The sequence below is a fragment of the Gossypium arboreum genome, chromosome 12, assembly GCF_025698485.1.
Source record: "Gossypium arboreum isolate Shixiya-1 chromosome 12, ASM2569848v2, whole genome shotgun sequence".
NCBI lineage: Eukaryota > Viridiplantae > Streptophyta > Magnoliopsida > Malvales > Malvaceae > Gossypium > Gossypium arboreum.
The window spans coordinates 112,353,632-112,373,386 of record NC_069081.1 but is presented as its reverse complement, the minus strand read 5'-3'; the positions used below and the strand labels follow the sequence as shown (position 1 = coordinate 112,373,386).

At 29.8% G+C, this 19,755-nt stretch overlaps 2 protein-coding genes across 3 annotated transcripts; one reads left to right on the top strand and one right to left on the bottom strand.

The window, feature by feature from the left end:
* Positions 1 to 1,420: 1,420 nt before the first annotated feature.
* LOC108478509 (uncharacterized) lies at positions 1,421 to 2,157 on the top strand. Its single transcript, XM_017780968.2, has one exon. It carries the CDS (start codon positions 1,624 to 1,626, stop codon positions 1,792 to 1,794), a length of 171 nt encoding a protein of 56 aa, XP_017636457.1. The 5' UTR covers positions 1,421 to 1,623; the 3' UTR covers positions 1,795 to 2,157.
* Positions 2,158 to 6,986: 4,829 nt separating this feature from the next.
* Positions 6,987 to 10,182, bottom strand: LOC108477331 (putative glycerol-3-phosphate transporter 1). Of its 2 annotated transcripts, none has more exons than XM_017779837.2 (3): positions 9,932 to 10,182; positions 8,043 to 9,087; positions 6,987 to 7,951 (listed from the first exon to the last, which is right to left on the bottom strand). In XM_017779837.2, the coding sequence occupies exons 2-3, from the start codon at positions 9,043 to 9,045 to the stop codon at positions 7,383 to 7,385; spliced, it is 1,572 nt and encodes a 523-aa protein (XP_017635326.1). In that variant the 5' UTR covers positions 9,046 to 9,087; positions 9,932 to 10,182; the 3' UTR covers positions 6,987 to 7,382. The 2 variants fall into 2 exon arrangements, with proteins under 2 accessions (XP_017635326.1, XP_052879573.1); XM_053023613.1 differs by having other exon boundaries at positions 8,043 to 9,071.
* Between the last annotated feature and the right edge of the window lie 9,573 nt (positions 10,183 to 19,755).

Sequence of the window (19,755 nt, the reverse complement as noted above, 5' to 3'; positions counted from 1 at the left end):
CTCAACTTTACCTATCTTCCATTTTTCATCAAAAGAACATGAAACAACAACCATTTCCTTCATTTTAATTCATGACTAAATGCTCACAACACAACTAAAAACCAAAATATGCTTCAAGAGTTAAGGTAGAATCAAGAAGAACTTATGAACCTCAAAATAGAAGCAAGGTACCAAGAACTTACCTTCAATTTTCCTCCTCCTAGTGACCGAATACTCAAGAGCTTTCTCCTCTCCTTTCTCTTCTCTAACTTTCAGCTATAATGAACAAAGATGGACAAAACTTTGTTCTTTTCACCCCTTTTTCTTTTAATAAAATTTCATATTTCATCCATTTAATTCTTTAATACAAAAGACATGAAATTCCCGTCATGGAACATTTACCTAACCCATTATCATGAAACATTTACCTAACCCATTATCATGGAACATTTACCTAACCCATTATCAATTTGTATCAATTTGTACCATAAATTATGGATATCAAGTGCACATTTTGTCTACAACAACATGATGGCTGGCCACTTCATGTAAAATAGGAGGTTTGTCATGCAAATCCTCCTATTTTGCACTCCTATTTATTTGGCCACTTCAATTTAGCCTATAGCATTTTCAAACATTTTCACATAGGTTCTATTTCATAATTTCACCCCTTTTTTTTTATGAAACAAAAATTAACTAAAATTGCCGGGTTCTATCTTAAGCTTGGGCCTTCTAGAGGCCCACTAACATAATTAAACCTATGCCAACATTCACAGAATTCCCGAAAATTGGGGCGTTACATATGTTTTATTATTTTTCTAAAATTTTATGTATTTGGAACATCTTTAAAATATTATAAGTTGTATACTTGGATATAAGTTGATGTAAAGTTTGAAATAAAAAGATTAAATTTGTTGTTTCTAATGTAGTTTCGAATCATATTTATTTCATTGATTGCAATAATAGTAGATTCATTATGGTTCATGTTGGATCTCTACATTTTGTAAACTCATGCTTATGTTTCTCAATCTACAAACTTTATCAAACGTTAATCTGATTTTTTTTAATTTTACAAAATTGTATACGCTTTTTTTTTTAATTTTCAAATGGTGTTTAAGAATCAATAATTAATAAATTGATAGAATATAAAATTGTTGAAGTTAAATCTATTGAACTTTTTAGAAAAATGCCTAAATTGATAGAATATGTAAATATTAAGGGTTAAATTTATTATTATACCAGTTAAAATTACGTACTATTGAATAAAATCATTTAAATTTGTGATTAACTGACCTTAATTAATCACTTTTGAAATTGATAGGACTAAATTGCTCCAATTTTGCCTAAAGGACTAATTTAGTCAATATAGAAATTGCGAGGGATATAATATGCCTTTTAACCTTTTATTTTTCTTTCGTATTGTTTTGCTCGAAAAAGCATAAAGTGTCGCCGTTTATGAAATGACAATTAGGCCCTCTGAGTGCAAACTTATTTTCGGTCAAAATTCCGATCTCGCATAAGCCATTTGAATCTTTCACAAAACCCTAAATCCCTAAAAAAAACCCCGATCCCCAAATTTGAACCCAATTTTCCGATTTCTGATCCTAAAACTCCATCCAATTTTTCGAGCTATTACGGTAAATCATGGGCATAATAAGAAGCAGCTTTTCGTTCATCGCAGGCACAGCTTGCGGGATTTACGTTGCCCAAAACTACAACGTACCCAACATAAAAAAGCTGGTTGACTCCGCCTTCTTCGTAGCCAAGCATGTCGAAGAGAAGTACCGCAAGCCCAAGAACAAGGACGACGACTAGATCCTAAATACCCTGCTGTTGCCAAGAATCAATAGACTTAACAGGTCCATTGTTGTTTTCTCTTCTTTAATTATGGAAAAAAAAGGGAAGTTGTCTTTTTGGATTAAATACGATATTGAGATTTTCTTTTTTGTGTACATTTTACAAATTGGGAGAGGGGAACCTTGATCTTTGGGGGCCAATAAAAGAACTTACCCAATATTTTTTTCTGGCGATATTAGGATTTGAAAACAGAAACCAAGATAAATGTTGTTGTTAATTATAACTTGCAATTGAAATTTTATTTAATTTTATTTTTGAGGGGCACTATGTTGAAATTGGATTGTTCGTTGTTGAGGGAATAAATATGGTGGCGCTTATCTACTCAGCGTTTGTTGTTTTCAGATATTGAGAAAATGACAGTTTAGTAGTTTACCATTAACTTGACTTCAAAACAACGGCAGGCTTTAGTTGAACATGTTGTTGAATGATGGAGCTATCTCGAGTTTTCATATGAAATTTCTTCAGTTCTAAGTAGTATTAAATTTAATTAGATCAAACTTTTCAATTCACAACGGGTGATGAGTTTGTTTTTTTTGACTTTTTCAATGGCTGTATATATTTTGTTCCTTCCGCTGCTTTAATTGAATTTGAAGGAGATTTTAACTTTATTTGATGTTAATGGTCAACTATAGCTTCTCCGTTGGCTCGTGCAGTAGAAGTTGAATTTTGACTCTTTTACTAAAAAACTAATTTTTACTGTTAATGGAGCGGTTTACAAAAATAACTAGATGTGACAAGATATGTATATTTTATACTAATGTATATCGATATTTTTTAATAAAAATAGAAGAAATATTTAACAAAAAAAATAATTTGCTTTTTAATCTATAGTTATAGATTTATTTTGTTTTTTTTAGTAGGAGGAGGAATATGTAATCTGAAACTTTCATGGTACTAGGCATTGTTTCAGAGACCTTTCTTCCTGTTATTATTACGTTAGAGAGACTGGTAGGCAATAATGCTTCAAGTCTATGCGTACAGTATCTTGACTTTCAAGTTGTGTGTATGTTGAGCAATTTCATAGCTACTTGAATCTTCCTTCTGCCTAATCTCAAATTAGATTCTCATCATACTTTTCCTAATTTGTTGTTAATGATGAATTTGGGGTGAATAAATTCAGTTCAATTCGACTTTAGTTGATTTACCAGATAATCTTCAATTAAGTCAGTTATGATAATTGATTCTGTTTCATTTGTTGTTAAAATAGTTTAAATCGGTATATTTTTGGTGATGAAATGTTAATATCCGTAAGGCAAATTCATTAATTCATTTAATTATATAATTTAGGGAAAAAAATAACAACACATTGTAGATAGTGAAGGATAAATTTTATCAACACAATAAAGTTTTTAGCCTTAACATCAATATGACATTATGACACAGTGCAATTGGTTTTGTCACAATTTAAGCATGATATTTTTACAATAAGAAAATCAGTCCCAGATGATCCAAAGCGACAGGTAAAAATCGAAGGGAAATTATATGCATAAGCAAGACTAAGAAATGTGCTGAAAAAGAAGACAAATATTTCTAAAATTAAAGACTTATTAAACAATCAAAAAACAAATAAAAAACATATAAAACTTAAGATAACAAGGGTATAAATCCACTCGTGAAATCATTTATTATTCTAAAAATATTCTCAAAACAAAAACAGATTAAGAAGTTGACAAAGAGTCACCTACTTTTTTAGAAAAATTATTGGTGGCCGATAAAGTTTTAGCGAATAATAGGCACTATCATTTGTCTATTACAATTTATGAAAAAAATAAATATACTTACAAAATAAATTTGAAAATTGAAAATAGAGAAGACATGTGAAGTGAAAAAAAAAAGAGAAAGAAATAGTTGATGGAATGGAGAAAAAGCGGGCGACAACCAACTTTAAAGCTAGCACTGCTAATGAACAAAACAAAAGATGATAAGTAAACAGACTTGGAGAAAAAATAGAAAAATTTTAAAGATTTTTAATTATGCGAACAGTATCGAACACTATATCTGTACTTATCAACTTAGCTTTAACGTTTAGCGTCCGTAATAATCTTTCATTTTCAATTTTATTTGAAGCCATACCACAGATGGGCCATGAAAAATATGAATCCACAAAAAAAAGGTGAATATCTCTTCTTAAAGCCGATGTTTATGGGCAAATGGCAGGCAGGTAGGTTTTGAAGTGGGCCGATTGGCATTGCTTTCTTATTTTTTTTTATGAAAAATCCATCATTAACCTATGTGGCCATCCAAGGACCAAAATAACAAACCAATATATTGGAAACCAAATGGCCCGTCTTTTTATATAAATTTATCAAAACTTTCACATACAATTTTTTTTTAATACTTTCACATATAAGTCATTGATAAAATTTATAGAAAATATATTCATTTGGTACAAATAACTCTTACAGAAAAAACCCCAACAGTTGCTTAAAGTTAATAGTTAATATATGTAGCAAAAAAAAAAAAAAAAAAACTATTGTACTTGTGAGTGGAGCTAGACAACTAGTTGTTATGTTATGCAGTGTCAAAATGTTGTGGGAATAGTTATAAAAGAAGAAGAATCTGATATTGGCAGAGGTTAAGAACATTAGAATGTAGGTGGTATGTACAACTTTGACTTCCTAATGTCTATTCTCACATTTCCATTAGTGTTGACCATTACAATTTTTAGTGTTTCTTCCGATCTTTTGTAACAAATAAGGCAATGGCAATGGCAGTATCAAATGCTTTGTTTAATTTTACTTTTTGTGCTTCAATAATTTTAAGTTGCAGGTTTGGAATAAATTCTAATTTTCCTTTTTCTCAATTTAAAACCATACATATTTTTCTTTTCATTATCTTCAACGCAAAATTCAATTTATTTTATAATAAAGTCATACAACCAATTCGCTTCTTAATATATAAATTACATAAAGTATTAAGATTTTAATTATATGACAATTAGACATGTTCAAAGGTCGGGTCACCTGCCCAAAAATAAGAAAATTTGAATAAAAATACGAGAATCGAAAAATGAACTTGGGTAAATTTAAGGTTTATTTTCTGTATGTCTTACCCAAAGCTTAGCTCGACTCAAATATATTATGTTACAAAAATGTTATATTAATTATATATATTTATATTAAATCACTAACCCGATAACAATTAAACTCGTTATCTAAACTCTAAAATAAAACTTATCCAACTAAATAACCCAATTCAAATATAAAATTTAAAATTATATTTAATAAAATAAAAATTTATTATTATTATTTCTATTTTTAATATAAATAAGATTTTTTATATTTATGGTATTATTTTTAATATAAATATTTTTAATGTGTTAGAAAATGTTTATTTTAACATTTTAGTGCATTTATTGTATTATATTTTTTAAAAATAATTTTAAATAAAAATAATATTAAAAATAAAATATGAGCGGATTGAGTCAACCCAGATTTACTTTTCTTAATTTGGGTCAAGTTTGGGAGAAAAGTAAGCCCTTTTAGGCGAACCTGAACTTAAAAAATTGATCTAAATACCTTGCATGACGATTGACGACCCAACTCATGAACACCTCTAATCACAATCAATATAAATTATAAATAATATTTTATCGTAATTTAGAATACATACTATTTTTAACCAAATTCTCTTCTAAGCTATGGTATTAAATGTTTTACAATAAAAATTGCATTTGAAAATTCCTTTCTTAGGTTATGATCTTAGACAGAGATGCACATAGGACTATGGGAGTGCGATGCAAAACAAATTCTCTCTCTCTCCCTATATTGATATTGATGTTGAAGCTAATAATAATTTTAATTTTAAATAATTTATTTGTTTTAGTATATGATATGATTTCTTTTTGTTTTTTTCTGTTTAATAAAATGGAATTTTTAATCGTACTATTATTTAGGTTTTTAATTGAATTAGTACCGTAAATCAATCAACATTAGTTCAATTGAGAAATAAATAAAATTAATTTATTAATTTTATAAAATAATAAATATTAATATGAAATATTTTCATTTTTATTTTGATACAAAATATTAGTACAATATGATTTATCAATTCAAACATATAATATTATAATTTTCAAATAATCAATTTAATCATTTCAATTAAAATTTTATTTAATTTTTAATAAAAAATTTCAACCACAGTTATATAAATTACTAAATATAAGATAAGACGCGAAGTAATGTTTTTCTAATATTCTAATCACTAAATGTGGTCAGAGATTAAGATTAATAAAATAATTAATAGAGGATTTGGAAAGATGAGTAGTAAATTACTTTAGTATGTTATTCTGCTTTTGCGGTGTACAGATGGTTTTATATATCTTATTAATTATTGGTTTGCACAGTAATAAGATCAAGTTTGTGGTTAATACACAAACCCAAATTTACTACCAAGTCAGTGGTCCATACATAATTTAGTATTAGATTATTCAAATCCAGTAAATAGAAAGCTGAAGGTAGGTTTCATCTTTTTTCCACCTAAATCACTAGGCTAATATTAAAATCAAAATCAATCAGAATGATGATTTTTTAGTGGATATTTATTATTATTATTCTTCTTTGATATTTTTATGTTTAGTTTACGTGGTTGATTTGTAGTTGTTGTTTTAATAACTTCTTTGAATTTGTGTTTTTTTTAAAAAATATATAAAATATGTTTTAATATTTTATCCACATTTATCGAATTTTATATTTAAATTATATTATCGGTTGATATTATTTCTTAGAGTAAATTATACCATTAGTTATTAAATTACTGATAAGTTTTTGTCTTGATAATTTAATTAAAGAATATTACAATTTAATTGTTGAACTATTCAAAATTTTTATTTAAATCATCGAGTTGCTAAAATTAATGTTATATAATTTTCTTTGTTTGCAGTACGACCACCAAGTGGAAACTCTCTTTCCTCTTCCCTTCTACAATTAATTTTTTTGTGCAACAATTTTAGATTTCACGAATTTGCGAACCACAATTCAAACAACTCATTTCTCCAATCTCCAATAATGATCATTAGATCGATCGATGGGTACTGATTTATTGTATCGGTTGTCGAATTGTCGCTTCAAGCTCGTTGGCAAAATTAAAAAAAAAAAACAACTTAACATCTATTTGAATAGTTAAGTGACTAAATGAAAACTTTCGAATAATTCAGTGATCAAATAATAATTTTATTTAATTAAGTGACTAAAACTAAAATTTACTTATAATTTAGTAACTAAGGGTGAAGTTTACCCTTATTTTTACTATTTTTAACCGTAAGAGCCTCTTCCTCGTTCAGAGAGAAATAGAAACTGTGAATAAGCAATGATGATGACTGCTTAAAACAGCGTTCAAAATGTACAAATACAAATTGGACACGTAGCTTCCTCTCTCCCTGCCCTTTCTTTTCTCGCCCTTTTTTATCACGGAGAATTGCCACAAAAACCTTGGCTTCCCCAAGGCCATAATCAAAGCATCTTCCCCCTTCATGTTCTAACCATGAGCAAAGACTGATTATGAAAAATTACACACGCTTTATACAGTTGGAGCTTCTACAAATAAAATCATACACCCAGTTCTTCATCTTGAGATGTTGATTGGGATCCTCCTGCTTGGGACCTTGATTCAGAAATCCTTGCAACCACCTCAGCCACCAATAACCTTGTCAACAACAGTCCTGCAATTAGAGCTGCTCCCATGAGCATCGTGAAAACCGCACTCCAGCTCTTAGCAGAAATGTAGCCAGTTAGAAGTGGTCCAATTGCAGCACCAACTGAACCTGTTCCATCTATGATTGCTGTCACGGTTGCCAATGCCTTTGAGTTCCCCCTTAACGAACTGTGCGTTCCTAGGTCGGCCGACACAGCGGTTGTTATGAGAGCATAGGGACCATTTACAAACATGCCGCAAATGAACATGAGGGCTATGTTCATTACCAAGGAGATGTGCCCGTAAGTACGATAGAAATAGAGAGCAGGGATCGCGCAGTACATGAAAGTTGCTGCTGTTATGGCTCTGGCATCTAGGTGATCCGAAATGTGTCCGGCTAAGATTCCTCCGAGCACCCCTCCAATATCAAAGAATGTTGACAAGTTTCCGGCTGTCTCACTCGATAAATATTTTCCCTCGATCGCTGCAAGATCGATGAATATCCAAGAGATTTAGAAACGAACATAGTTACATAAAATGTCAGAATTGTAAGTCAAAAAGATATATTAGAATACCTGTATGGCTAATGTAGTATGGGAGCCAATAGAGAAATGTGTAAGCGACCAATTTGGCAAAGAAGAGGCAAAAAGCAAAAGGAGCAACCCCGGGGATTTTCCAAGCTTCAATGAACCCCACAGCTGTTTCCTTGATCTCAGCATCTGAGCCTAATAGAGGCTCTGTTACTCCCTCTCCGATCTTCCTAGGAGAACCCATTTCATCCTCTTCTTTATCAGCTCCGACCGATTCGGGGCTAACAGGCAGAAAAAGGAAAACCCACAAGCCCACGAAAGCAATGAGCAGACCAGGCACAACAAAGGACCAACCCCATCCATAGCTCAATAGTGCTGAAGCAATCAATGAACCAGCAATGTTCCCAACAGATGTGTGAGCATTCCATATGCCCATAATCAAACCTCTCTTTTTCTTCCCAAACCAGTTACCCACCACTGCAACAACTGAGGGCCATCCCGTTGATTGAAATAAACCAGCAATCATTTGTACTATAAGGAAGTAGTAAAAACTGTGGATTTTAGCCCAGTACCCAACACCAAATAGTGAAGTAAACAAGCCAGTTCCAACCATTCCTACTGTCAAAAAGACCCTTAAATTCATCCTGTCACCTAAGTGACCGGAAAAGTACATTCCTAAAGCATATACCGCGAGGAACGCCACGTCCAGTTCACCGAGCAAGGCCGAACCATCGGATCCATTAAATGGTGCCCAACCGTCTCCTAAAACCCAAGAAAATCTTTTTTTTTCAGCAGGTGAACTGAGGTATGTCATCCTCCATGGGAACTTCAAGCTTACATCAGGTGATTGAGGATCGAGAGCACTCTTCACAATGCTTGTTGTTTTCCTTGTCGCATGGTAGCAAGTGTAAGCCAAAAATGTTACGATCAACACAATTGCTTGATGAGTTTTATAGGAAAGCTTTCCTCTCTTAATGTATTCTAGGAAACGAATTCCAAAAGGCTTGCTATAATTTCTCAAAGCTGGCAATTCACTTAGCGAAGCCATGTGAGAAAGCAGAGCTGCAAATTCCCCTGATAATACAGAAAGCTGGAGAATTACGAAATCAGTGAGCAATGTGGGAATTTAATTCGATATACAATTCCAAATGAATTCTTAATCTAACAAAGAATTTATAGAAATAAAACAGAAAATAAACCAAATACAATTCTAGATTATAAAAGATAATTATAATTTCTAATCAAACAATAAAATTTAATTTAATTCATCCTAAACCGCACAGAGGAAGCACCTATTTCTCGTCAAGTGAACGAGCCAGAGAAGAAAAGCGCCTATATGATTGAGATGCCGTGCTAAAAAAATTCCGTAAAATTGTAGTCAAAAGTTCAATACAATTTCAAAGGTAAAAAAGGAAATCAGTTCTTTGGAAACAACTTAAAGAAGGATAGATATACCTTGTCTTCTCCAAAGGAAAGACCCCAATTTTATACCTTTCAAAACATTGAACAGTCTCAAATTTAACAAAGAAATTAACTGAACCTTCGGATAGATTGTAGCCAAATTTCAAGTAGATCATTCAACATTAAACAAAATTAATAGAATCTTAGAAAATGAAAAAAAAAACAAAACACGATCTAATGTTCAGACTTAAAAAAAAAAAATACTGAATACAGATTCTACATAAAAATACAGAGATCACCAAAAAAACAGGGGCAAGCAGAATACATTGGGTAGGAAAAGAAGAAAAAATCCAGTTTGTGAAATTTGCTTCCAGGGGAGAGATTCCCTTAATGAAAATCAACGTCAGCAGGCAAAGAATCAAACCGAAGGACTCAAAGGAAAAAAGTAAGAATAAAGTCAAAAACAATTTAGAAGCATTAAAACTTTACAGAGACAATAAAAAAGAAATGCACGAAGAAAAATATCAATTTACCTCTTAATTTAGCTGAGCACACTAACTTTGATACCTTTCTTAATTTTCTCAAAACATAATCTCCATTCTCATGTATGACACCCTTCTCTCTCTGTCTTGTTATTTTTGGTTTCGAGCTCTTCTCTGGTTCTTCACTTAAATGAACGAAAAACGCTTCACGGTTTCAAATTCCTAGCGGCCGGGGTTGGATTCTTGAAGTGGACGTAAATAATAATTTAAAGATACAAATTTCCGATCATGCCCCTATTTAAGTCCCCAATCAAGATTTGGATTTCTAATTCATGTACAGCTCTAATTTCAGGTAAATTTACTCAATTGCACTTTGAGAAAAACACGTGTTTCGTTTACATGCATAACGCTGTTTCTTGCAATAAACTCACATGTGAAAGTGAATTTAAAAAGAGAAAAAAAATTTGTTCATTTATAACATATTTTTCTTGAAATTAATTATAGTTTAGAAATAAGCATGGTATACCCTAAACCCTAACGCAATTAATTTTATATTAATCTTTGCGTACTCTCTTGATCATAGATTGTCTTACATTCTACGTCAGACATATCAATAACAAGTATAGGACGGTAAAGTTAACATCTTTTCTTTTCCCTGATATGTAACTTTAATTAAAAATTAAAATTATTGCTGTTTTAGACAATTAAAATATATATAATTTCCAAGCACATATAAATTTAAATAAAATTAAAAATCAAATTAAATTTTAATCATGTTGATTGATATATAATTAGTCACTAGAAGTCAACATCCGTCAACAATTATATTGTTACACATATATAAAAGTTAATACAATCAACATTTTCTATAACAGTCTTTTACTAAAATTTTGGGTGTTATAGAATGATACTTGTTATATATATATATACCTATAACAATATTTAAGATTTATATATTAGTTAGTGAGATTTAGATTATATCATTGATAAATTTTATAAATGCAACTTAATTTAATAAAGTATGCTTACTAGACTTTTTATGTAAAATTTAAATATATTTGTTAAAAATAATTAAAATTTATTAATTGTATTTCACGTAGTAATAAAACTAATTTTATTAAAATTTGAAGAAAAATAACTATTATGAAAAATTAATTTAATTAAAAAACGTATTTTGTAGTTGTCATAAAAGTTAAAATAAAATATAAAAATTGATTCTATAAGTATTATAATAAAATACTGTTGTAAAGAGTTTAGTGTTATACGTTGAGGGTATATTGTAATATATATAACGCTGCATGTATGAAGAAGTTGAACGATTGGCTACGCAAAATCAAGCACAATGACACGAACTACAAGTAGCAGCTAGTACAAGTGTGCGTTTTAGTTTATCGCTTGTACTTTTCTTGACGTACGCTGATGCTGGGAATCATGTTTGTTTTATTCGAAGGTTAAGGAAGAAACGTCCTGTAGTCGAAAATTTCTCAGCAATTGCCAAACATAGCAAATTAAGAAAATTTCCGGGTTCTGGAAAAAGCACGCACGTCCAAGTTATAGCGTCTCACTGACGAGCAAAGGTTAGGGAAGGGTCGTCCTTTAGTCCAAAATTTGTCACCATCTAACCAACGTAAGCAAATTAAGAAATTTCCTGTGCTCTGGAAAAAGTATGCCGTCCAATAATAAATTTGTTTAAAGGTGGATTATTTGTTAAAATTTAAAATTTTTTCAGATAATCATGAACTAATATTAAAAAATTAAAATCTTGATCCATATGTAATAGAGTTCATAAAAAATATTAGGATTAGAAACCGTTAAAAAAAATACATTTAAATTATAGATCGAATTTGGACTCCTATTTTTATAATCTAACCCAATCTATTTTCTAATTATGAAATATAGTATATTTTACTGATACAAGTTTTAAAACTACTCATAATCCTTCCTTCAATCATTAGAAAAGAGGATAAATATATTTTAATACTATGGAACTCATGTCTTCCTGCATCGACAACTAATTTTGTTACTAACCGAACTAGGAACTATTCCACTAATTTCATATATTCTATAATTTATATCATATAAAATAAATTTTATAATAATATATTCTATTCGACTAAAATATTTCACTTAAATAGCTGGAATGGATAAATGATTTTCTTTCAACGTGCAAATAACCCATTAAATTTGGTTTTAATGCATTATAATGGTTGACTTGAGGATACACCCACCGCATCCATATGCCCTTCCTTTTCATATTAGTTAACCATTTAAAGAAGCTTGCAACTTTTATAAATATCTACACCAAAGAATCCAACATATCTCACCTACCGACTTTTTTTCAGGCTAATTATGGAGGATCCAAGGTGATTTCAGTCAGAGTGTCCAAAAAATGGACTGCCGAGCTCAACGTGGGGTAAGGGTAATTTCTGGAAAGAAATATGGAGAATAATTGCATGAATCCACTTGCTAAGTTTAATTATATATAGAAAGTACGAATTAGGAGTAGCAAAAGCATATTCGCATATCCAAAGAAGAATAAAAAGACATTCTTAATAGGCAGTGAGAGCATATCCGCTTATCCAGTATCATTCCTTTCCCATCACCTGTTGACTATTAACACCAATGACGTGGCACGACTGTTATACGAAGATCTTAGGACACCTGGAATTTGAGATACTTTGACTTTCAGTTTTCAGCTCATTTGGTTATAAATTTACAATTAATTATTAAATCTTCCAAATTATAATGTGTTCTTTTTTGTATAAAATAATGTGTAAAATCTTAAATACGTGTGTAAATGGACTAACCCGCAGGTTGGTTATCTGTATTGGGACTGATTAGGAGCGGACCCAATCAGATTACGAAAATAATTGTTGAGGGAAACGAAACAGCACGGAAACTTCTTCGCCTGTGGATTTATACAGCTTGGTAGCGGCTTTATCTTTTCATCTGAGGTGAGTTGATTGAGTTGAAATTTTAAATATTTTTAAATATTCGATTTTTATATTATTTTAAATTATTTTGTTTTATTTTAATAAAAAATTTGTTTATGATTTTTGATATTATTTTATGAGGTTGAAATCTTTTTCACAAATATTTTTACTTTTATCCATAACCCGGCAACCCTAAATAACATGTAATTGAGTAAAACTAATTTTTAAACATAGTCAGCTTTTTTTATTGTGGTATGTGTGTGTATTTTTATTTGTCAAATGTAATATTTATATTTGATAGAAATTATAAGTTTTGATATCTAAAGAAAATAGTAATATTTTTTAGTGTGTAACTCAATTTTAGAGTTGATTCGATAAAATTTATAATTAGCTAATAATATTAATAATTAAATTTTATCAAATTAATCTTAAACTCCAATTAAATTATATTCACCATATTGTATTTGACAAATTAAACGTAAAATTAAATAAATTCACAACTAACACTAAATTTATTCTATTAAAATTATGAAAATTTAAACTTAATAATATTAGCAACTATTTTTAATCAAATCAATCCTAAAACTCAAATTAAATATTAAAAATTAATAACATTATCTGTAGATACCAAAATATATAACATTTATTAAATACAAATACCAAATTAAATAAAATAAAATAATAATAACATAAATAAGACATTAAAATAAAATGTCGAATTTTAGCACAAAATACTACATTAAACCTTTTAACTTAAAATAAAAAATAATATGAACTATCACTACTCAAAACCATTTTCGATTTTTTTTTCGTCAGTCCTACTTTTAAGTTAGTTCAGATCTATATTGATGTTGCGTAGTACTTTCATTTTCATGTGGCAACGGACAAAGAATTATGTTATATAAGGTCGTGGCAGCTGCTCGTCTGTCTGGGGCTCAACTCTCATCTTTATATACGTTGTCAAAATCATGTAATTATTGCATATATAGCGAGTCATTTTTCATTAATTTAGGTCACAGCGATGACAACAATTTTAATCTGATCCATTAGATTTGTCATCTTCCTTGTTGAGAGCAAAGATCTTTTTAACTGATTTTAATGTACTGAATTATTACAAGCCAAAGTGAAAAAATAAAATGCAAGAAAAAAGAACAATTATTCTTACTCTGATGAGTAATAAATTTATAGGCAGAATGATTTTTTTAACCTAAAACTATATGAAAAATCCATATTAGCTTTTATTTAACCTTTCAATGATTAATTTTTTTTATTGTTTAAACTAGATGAAAATAATAATAGTTCTTTTTTTACAAGGAATCAATAAAAAAGTGATAAAAAAAAAAAAGAGGTGGCGGTTGTTTGGAGGCCGGCTCACATATAATAAGGGGAAAGTTAGAGGAAAGAACTAAGAAAGGAAGAGAGGAGGAGAAGGGACTAGAGAATAAGTTATCTGGTGGAATACTTTAGGAAAGGAGATCCCTGATATTTCATGTGTTGAAATATATATAGGGGAAATTCTCTTGTCATATAGTGCTATATTACCGACAATACGAGTGGTAGGCTGCTTATGTAGTCAGTTAAGTAACAGGTCTATTATATGCCAGTTGTTCTCAATTATAGTAATTTGTAATTTTGTTCTAACATTCTTTTTATTGAATTAGTACAAAATTTTATACTTGAGTTGTTTTTCAATAATCCCCTAAAACATAAAAGTAAGTGACCAAAAACGGATGACTTGTTGGAGACTAAAAGCTAGTGGTGTGAAGTATACGAGTGGCTAATCACGTATGACTAGCTAGATAGTTGCCACTAAAAGTATAAGATGAAAAGGCATCCATAAGTACTCGTTGAGCCAATATTCCTTGTACTACCACATGTTCAACTCGGAGTAGGGGTATAACAATTACCCTAATCAAAAGACGCATTATAAAATTACCTTTCACGAGACCATTCGGACAAAGCCCCAATGGATAGTCACTTTAACAAATAAAAAAAATTGGCGGATGGGCATACCAAGAGTTAGCAAATGTGCGTGTTGAGGACTCTTTGGGAGAGAACGGACTGCACCAAATGTTCTAGAACGAGCTGTGCAATTTTTTATGGGAAACAGGGCCAATAATGGTTTGTGTCGTCTCATGGGACGCATGTTCGGGTGATATTGATTGTGAAGCGTCGGAGTATCTGGATCCTGGAGTTATTTTTTCTATTCCGAAATTTCCCCAAGTGTTCAATCTTGAAGTGTTCAACCATTTTTTTGGGTTCTTTTCTATCATTTCTTCTCATTTTCATCCTCGATTCTTCTTCATCTTCGTTTTTTTTTTTTTACTTCGCGCCCATGGTTTTTCAGGGTAAGGTTTCACCTTTTCTGAGTTCTTTCCTCTTGTTTTCTTTATTTTCTCGTTAATCATGACCAAAAACAACTTCCGGATGGAGGCCGAAACTTTGTAAGCAGTGGAGAAGAGGCTGAGAAAGCCTCCAAGGAAGGAAAGGGAGGTATTCCTGGGGGGTGCCTTCAAGTGTACCACCACAAAGGAGGGCCGACGATTGCTCCGCTGTTGGGGTTGCTACAGAAACACCACTGTTATGACTTAAGCCTTTCGAAGGGGTCCTATCCTCTTAGTGAAATTTATAGGCCCAGACATGGTGGAGTGGAGGGAGGCTAGGGTTTTACCTAACGTTATATATACTAGAAGTTGGGTTTTATTTACTCCCCACTCGTTCATCATTGAACTGCTCAGCTGTTATATGGTTGTCCCCCCGAAGTTAGCTGGGATTTCATGGTGGATCATCATCAGATTCATAATCCTTTGTCATGAATGGAGATGTGACCTATGATGAGGGTGTTTCAAAATATGTTCCAGCTTAGGAGGAACAACTACCAATCAGTCGGGGCTAAGCAAATAAACAAGACATGGCAACTCTTTTTCTAAAAATATTTGCGCAAAGACCTAATTTTTCTTCAATTGAAATTTTTGATTGTTTGTGTTTTCTTTTTCTTTCTGATTTTGCTCTAAGGAATATTCAAGCGGGCACCGAGAGTTCTCAAATATCCGCTCTGCTCTAAAAACTACAGCACAAGCTAACATGAATATAATTCAAAATCATAAGAAATAAAACTAACTTTGCTGCCAAAGTTCTTGTTTGTATAAACCTCACACAACGTCATCATTACCAATGCATCGAATAAAACATTTTGCATGTCTTTGCCTCACACGTAGACCAAGATTTTTTTGTTTGTTTGTTTTTAAATCTCATGGAACCTAACTTATGAATTATGATGAAATGCAACTTGTCTTTTAACTGATAAATGCTAAAAATAAATAGAACAATACAATTATACCTATGCATGTGATGTTTGACTTGAGGATATACGTACCAAACTAGGATTAATATTATCTATAAATAAATCTACACCATCAAATCCACCGAACCCAAAGAACAAATCAGGTTTATTATTGAGGATACATGGTAGAGAGGTAATGTCGGTCAGACCAGTCCAAAAAAAGACCGCCGAGCTCAATGTGTAATTTCTAGAGAACTAGAGGGTTATTTGGGGGAATCCACTAGCCCAGTTTAATTATAGAAAACTAGGGGGATATTTGCATATCCAAAGAAGAATAAGGAATTTCTTATTCTAAACAGGCACTCAAGACAATACCCAATAACCAATATCTATTCCTTACCCCTCTCCTGTTGACGTTTGATGTTGATGACGTGGAACGACAGTTATATCACGTTTGGAACCTTAGGGTTTGAGATACTTTGACTTTTGGGCTTGATTTACTGTTATATAAATCCGACTGGACCGGTCATTTGAATTGAGAGACATAAAATCGATTAATTAGTTTTGTTACAATTTTTAATATTTTTATTAATTTATTTAAGTTAAAATTGATTGCTCAATCAGATCAAAAATTACTAGATTGATCATTTCGGTCACTGGTTAAATTCTAAAACATTCGCTTATCTATTTTTATTATTTTCCAATATGTTAATTTTTTAAAATATTTTTATTTGGTAATTACTTTGCTATTGGCAATATCTTTTACTTATATAATCCATAAATATTTTAATTTTTAAATTAAAATTAATAATACAATTTTATTTTATTTCTTTGGTACTTTTATGTTTGTTTATTTATGTTTTAGGTTCAGAACTATTCATATCAACAATGTAGTTTCTAAAGTTCAAATTTGTATCTCTCCTTAAGAATACATTGCACCTTATTATTATACCCAACTTTTATTGATAAAATTATTTTTTGAAAGCAATAATAAAAATTTATATTCGATGTCCTTAAGGGATAAAATATTGAAAACCAACAAGTTATGGATGCTCAGGAGCTGGGTAAATTTTTTTTATATATATTTCCTAATTTTAATGGATGTTTCCAAATTGTCTACTCTACTATGTTCTAAAACGGGGTAGAATAACTTAGGCTTAGTTTAAATGGATGGTGAGATTAGTTTTATTAAAATTGAAAATATTGTTGATTGTAAGATTAGTTACTGTAAAATCAACGATGGTGAAATATGTGTTTAGATTCAATCGTAGTGGTGATAGTGTAATGAAAGTAAAAATGGCCATTAAAGACATTAGATTAAAAATATGTATAATTATAGTAACAATTAAAAATAAATAAAATTATATTATACTAAATAATTTTACTTTAAATAATAATTATAAATTACTAACATTTCACTTGCATTAAAAATTTATTTTTATTGATTAATAATAATTATATTAAAATTAAAAATTAAAATTTATTTAAGAAATTAAATTAAAATTATATTCTTATTGATTAATAAAATATATTATTTTAAATAATATTTAAAATTATATTAATATTAAAAATAATGTAATAAAATTAGTAATTAAATTTTAACAAGAAAGTTTATGGGTAAAAGAGGATTACTTTTTCACCGGAGGCTATTGCACCCTAAAGTTGATGGGAAATGACTTTCCTCCACCGAAAGCATGCCAAAAATATTTATATATATATATATATATATATATATTTTATATTAGTAAAATAAAATTATATTTTAATTTTTAAAAATAATAAAAAATTTATTTAATTTTTAAAATTATAAAATATAAACTATTAAAATGATTAATTTCGTTTTCCATTAAAAGGAATTTTTAACTTCACTGATGATATTGAAAAAAAAAAGCCACCTAAAAAAAATCCTTTTTAAATTGACCCTTTAGTGGATCCAAAGGGACCTTAATTAGGCCATGGAATACTACTAAATATTTAAAGCATGCTTGCTTCCATAATCCTTTTTGATTAAATCTGTGACCTCGTCTTCATCAACTATGCCTCCAATAAGAAAAATATTTGTATATGTCGTTGCACCAATATTTTTTGTTTTTATATGAAGTTCAACTTTTCTCTGACTAGTAAAATAAGAATACTAAAATTAAATAGAGTAATACGATTACGCCAATGCATGTGATGTTTGTAGAAAAAACACTCGATCCGACGCTCTTGTTCTGTCGGTTTTAACAATAAAACCAAGAAATACCAACATAGTAATGAAATCTATTATACAGTTATAGCAACAAAAAAGCATAAACACACGTATTATAAGACAATTGTATAAATACAGGTGAAAAACAACAAAAATCGGTAATACTAATGTGATATGTGTGGAATAATTATTGGGACAATATATATTTTTAATTTTATAATGGAATTAAAAATGACTCATGTCCTATATTTTAAAAACAAATAAATGAAAAATATGACGTGATGGGCAGCAACTTTGGCTTTCTTTCTTGGTTTATAGTTTAGTGCGTATGAAATTGAATGAAAAAATTTCGAGTTAATTGAGTTGCTAAGTCATATTTTGTTATCCTAATTCAATTTGAAATTTTTTGAATCGATTCGAGTGGAATGAAATTCGAGTTGAGTCAAATCAAGTGAAATTGTTTGAGTTAAATTAAAAACTTAAACATTTCAAATTAAAATCTCATTTCAATACAACTAATTTCATGTTATAGCACATAAACTTAAAAATATATATTTTAAAGTTTTTCAAAGTAAAATAATAAAATAATAAGATACTTAAGTATTATAAATTTGAATTATTAATTAAGCTATTTAGATCTCAACATTATTATTTTAGAAATTTTTTAAATTTTAACTTTCTTTATATATTTTAATTTTTTAATTTTTATAAATTTTTAAAAAGATAAAATTTGGAATTTTTATAAATATTTTAAAATTTTAAAAATTATTTTGAATTTTTAAAATTTTTATTGAGAGACCAATTTGCTTATTTTTAAATTGATAAGAAACAAAAGGGCAATACACCGATATGTTATTTGAATTGTAAAACTCAACTTGATTCGAATTTGAAATACTTATTCGATTCGAGTTAACTCGAACAATTCGATTTGATTAACTTGAAATTTAATTTTTTTTTATTTTTTCAAATTAAATTTTGCTCACCCCTAATCAAAATTTTACGTAAAATCTCATATTAAGAATATATTATTTATGTGGATAATGTTAGATCCAAATCTATGAATTATTTAGGTCAGGAATTTGAGTGAGAGACTATAATACTCAAAAAACCAAAGAACAAAGTAGAGACGATGGAGGTGCAAGCAAATGTGGACAACTGAAGAGGGCATCATAATTGGATATGATGGTGAAGAGGCATTAGTTACAACAATCCAACATTCATTCATACCTTCTCTGGGGACCTATTTGTTTGGACTAATTATCCCAATCAGGAAACCCTGTTTTCGTTCTTTTTTACTGAAATGGAAACTTGAGGAAACCACGCAGAAATTTCGTGTTCAAGGGCCTGTTCTGTCCGTATCTCTCTCTGTCTGTCTGTCTAATCATAAAAGGGTGGACGCTTTGGATATTTTTGTACTAATTGATTCATTTGGACGGGCCACCCTCTGGATATTTCGACCACAGTCGGG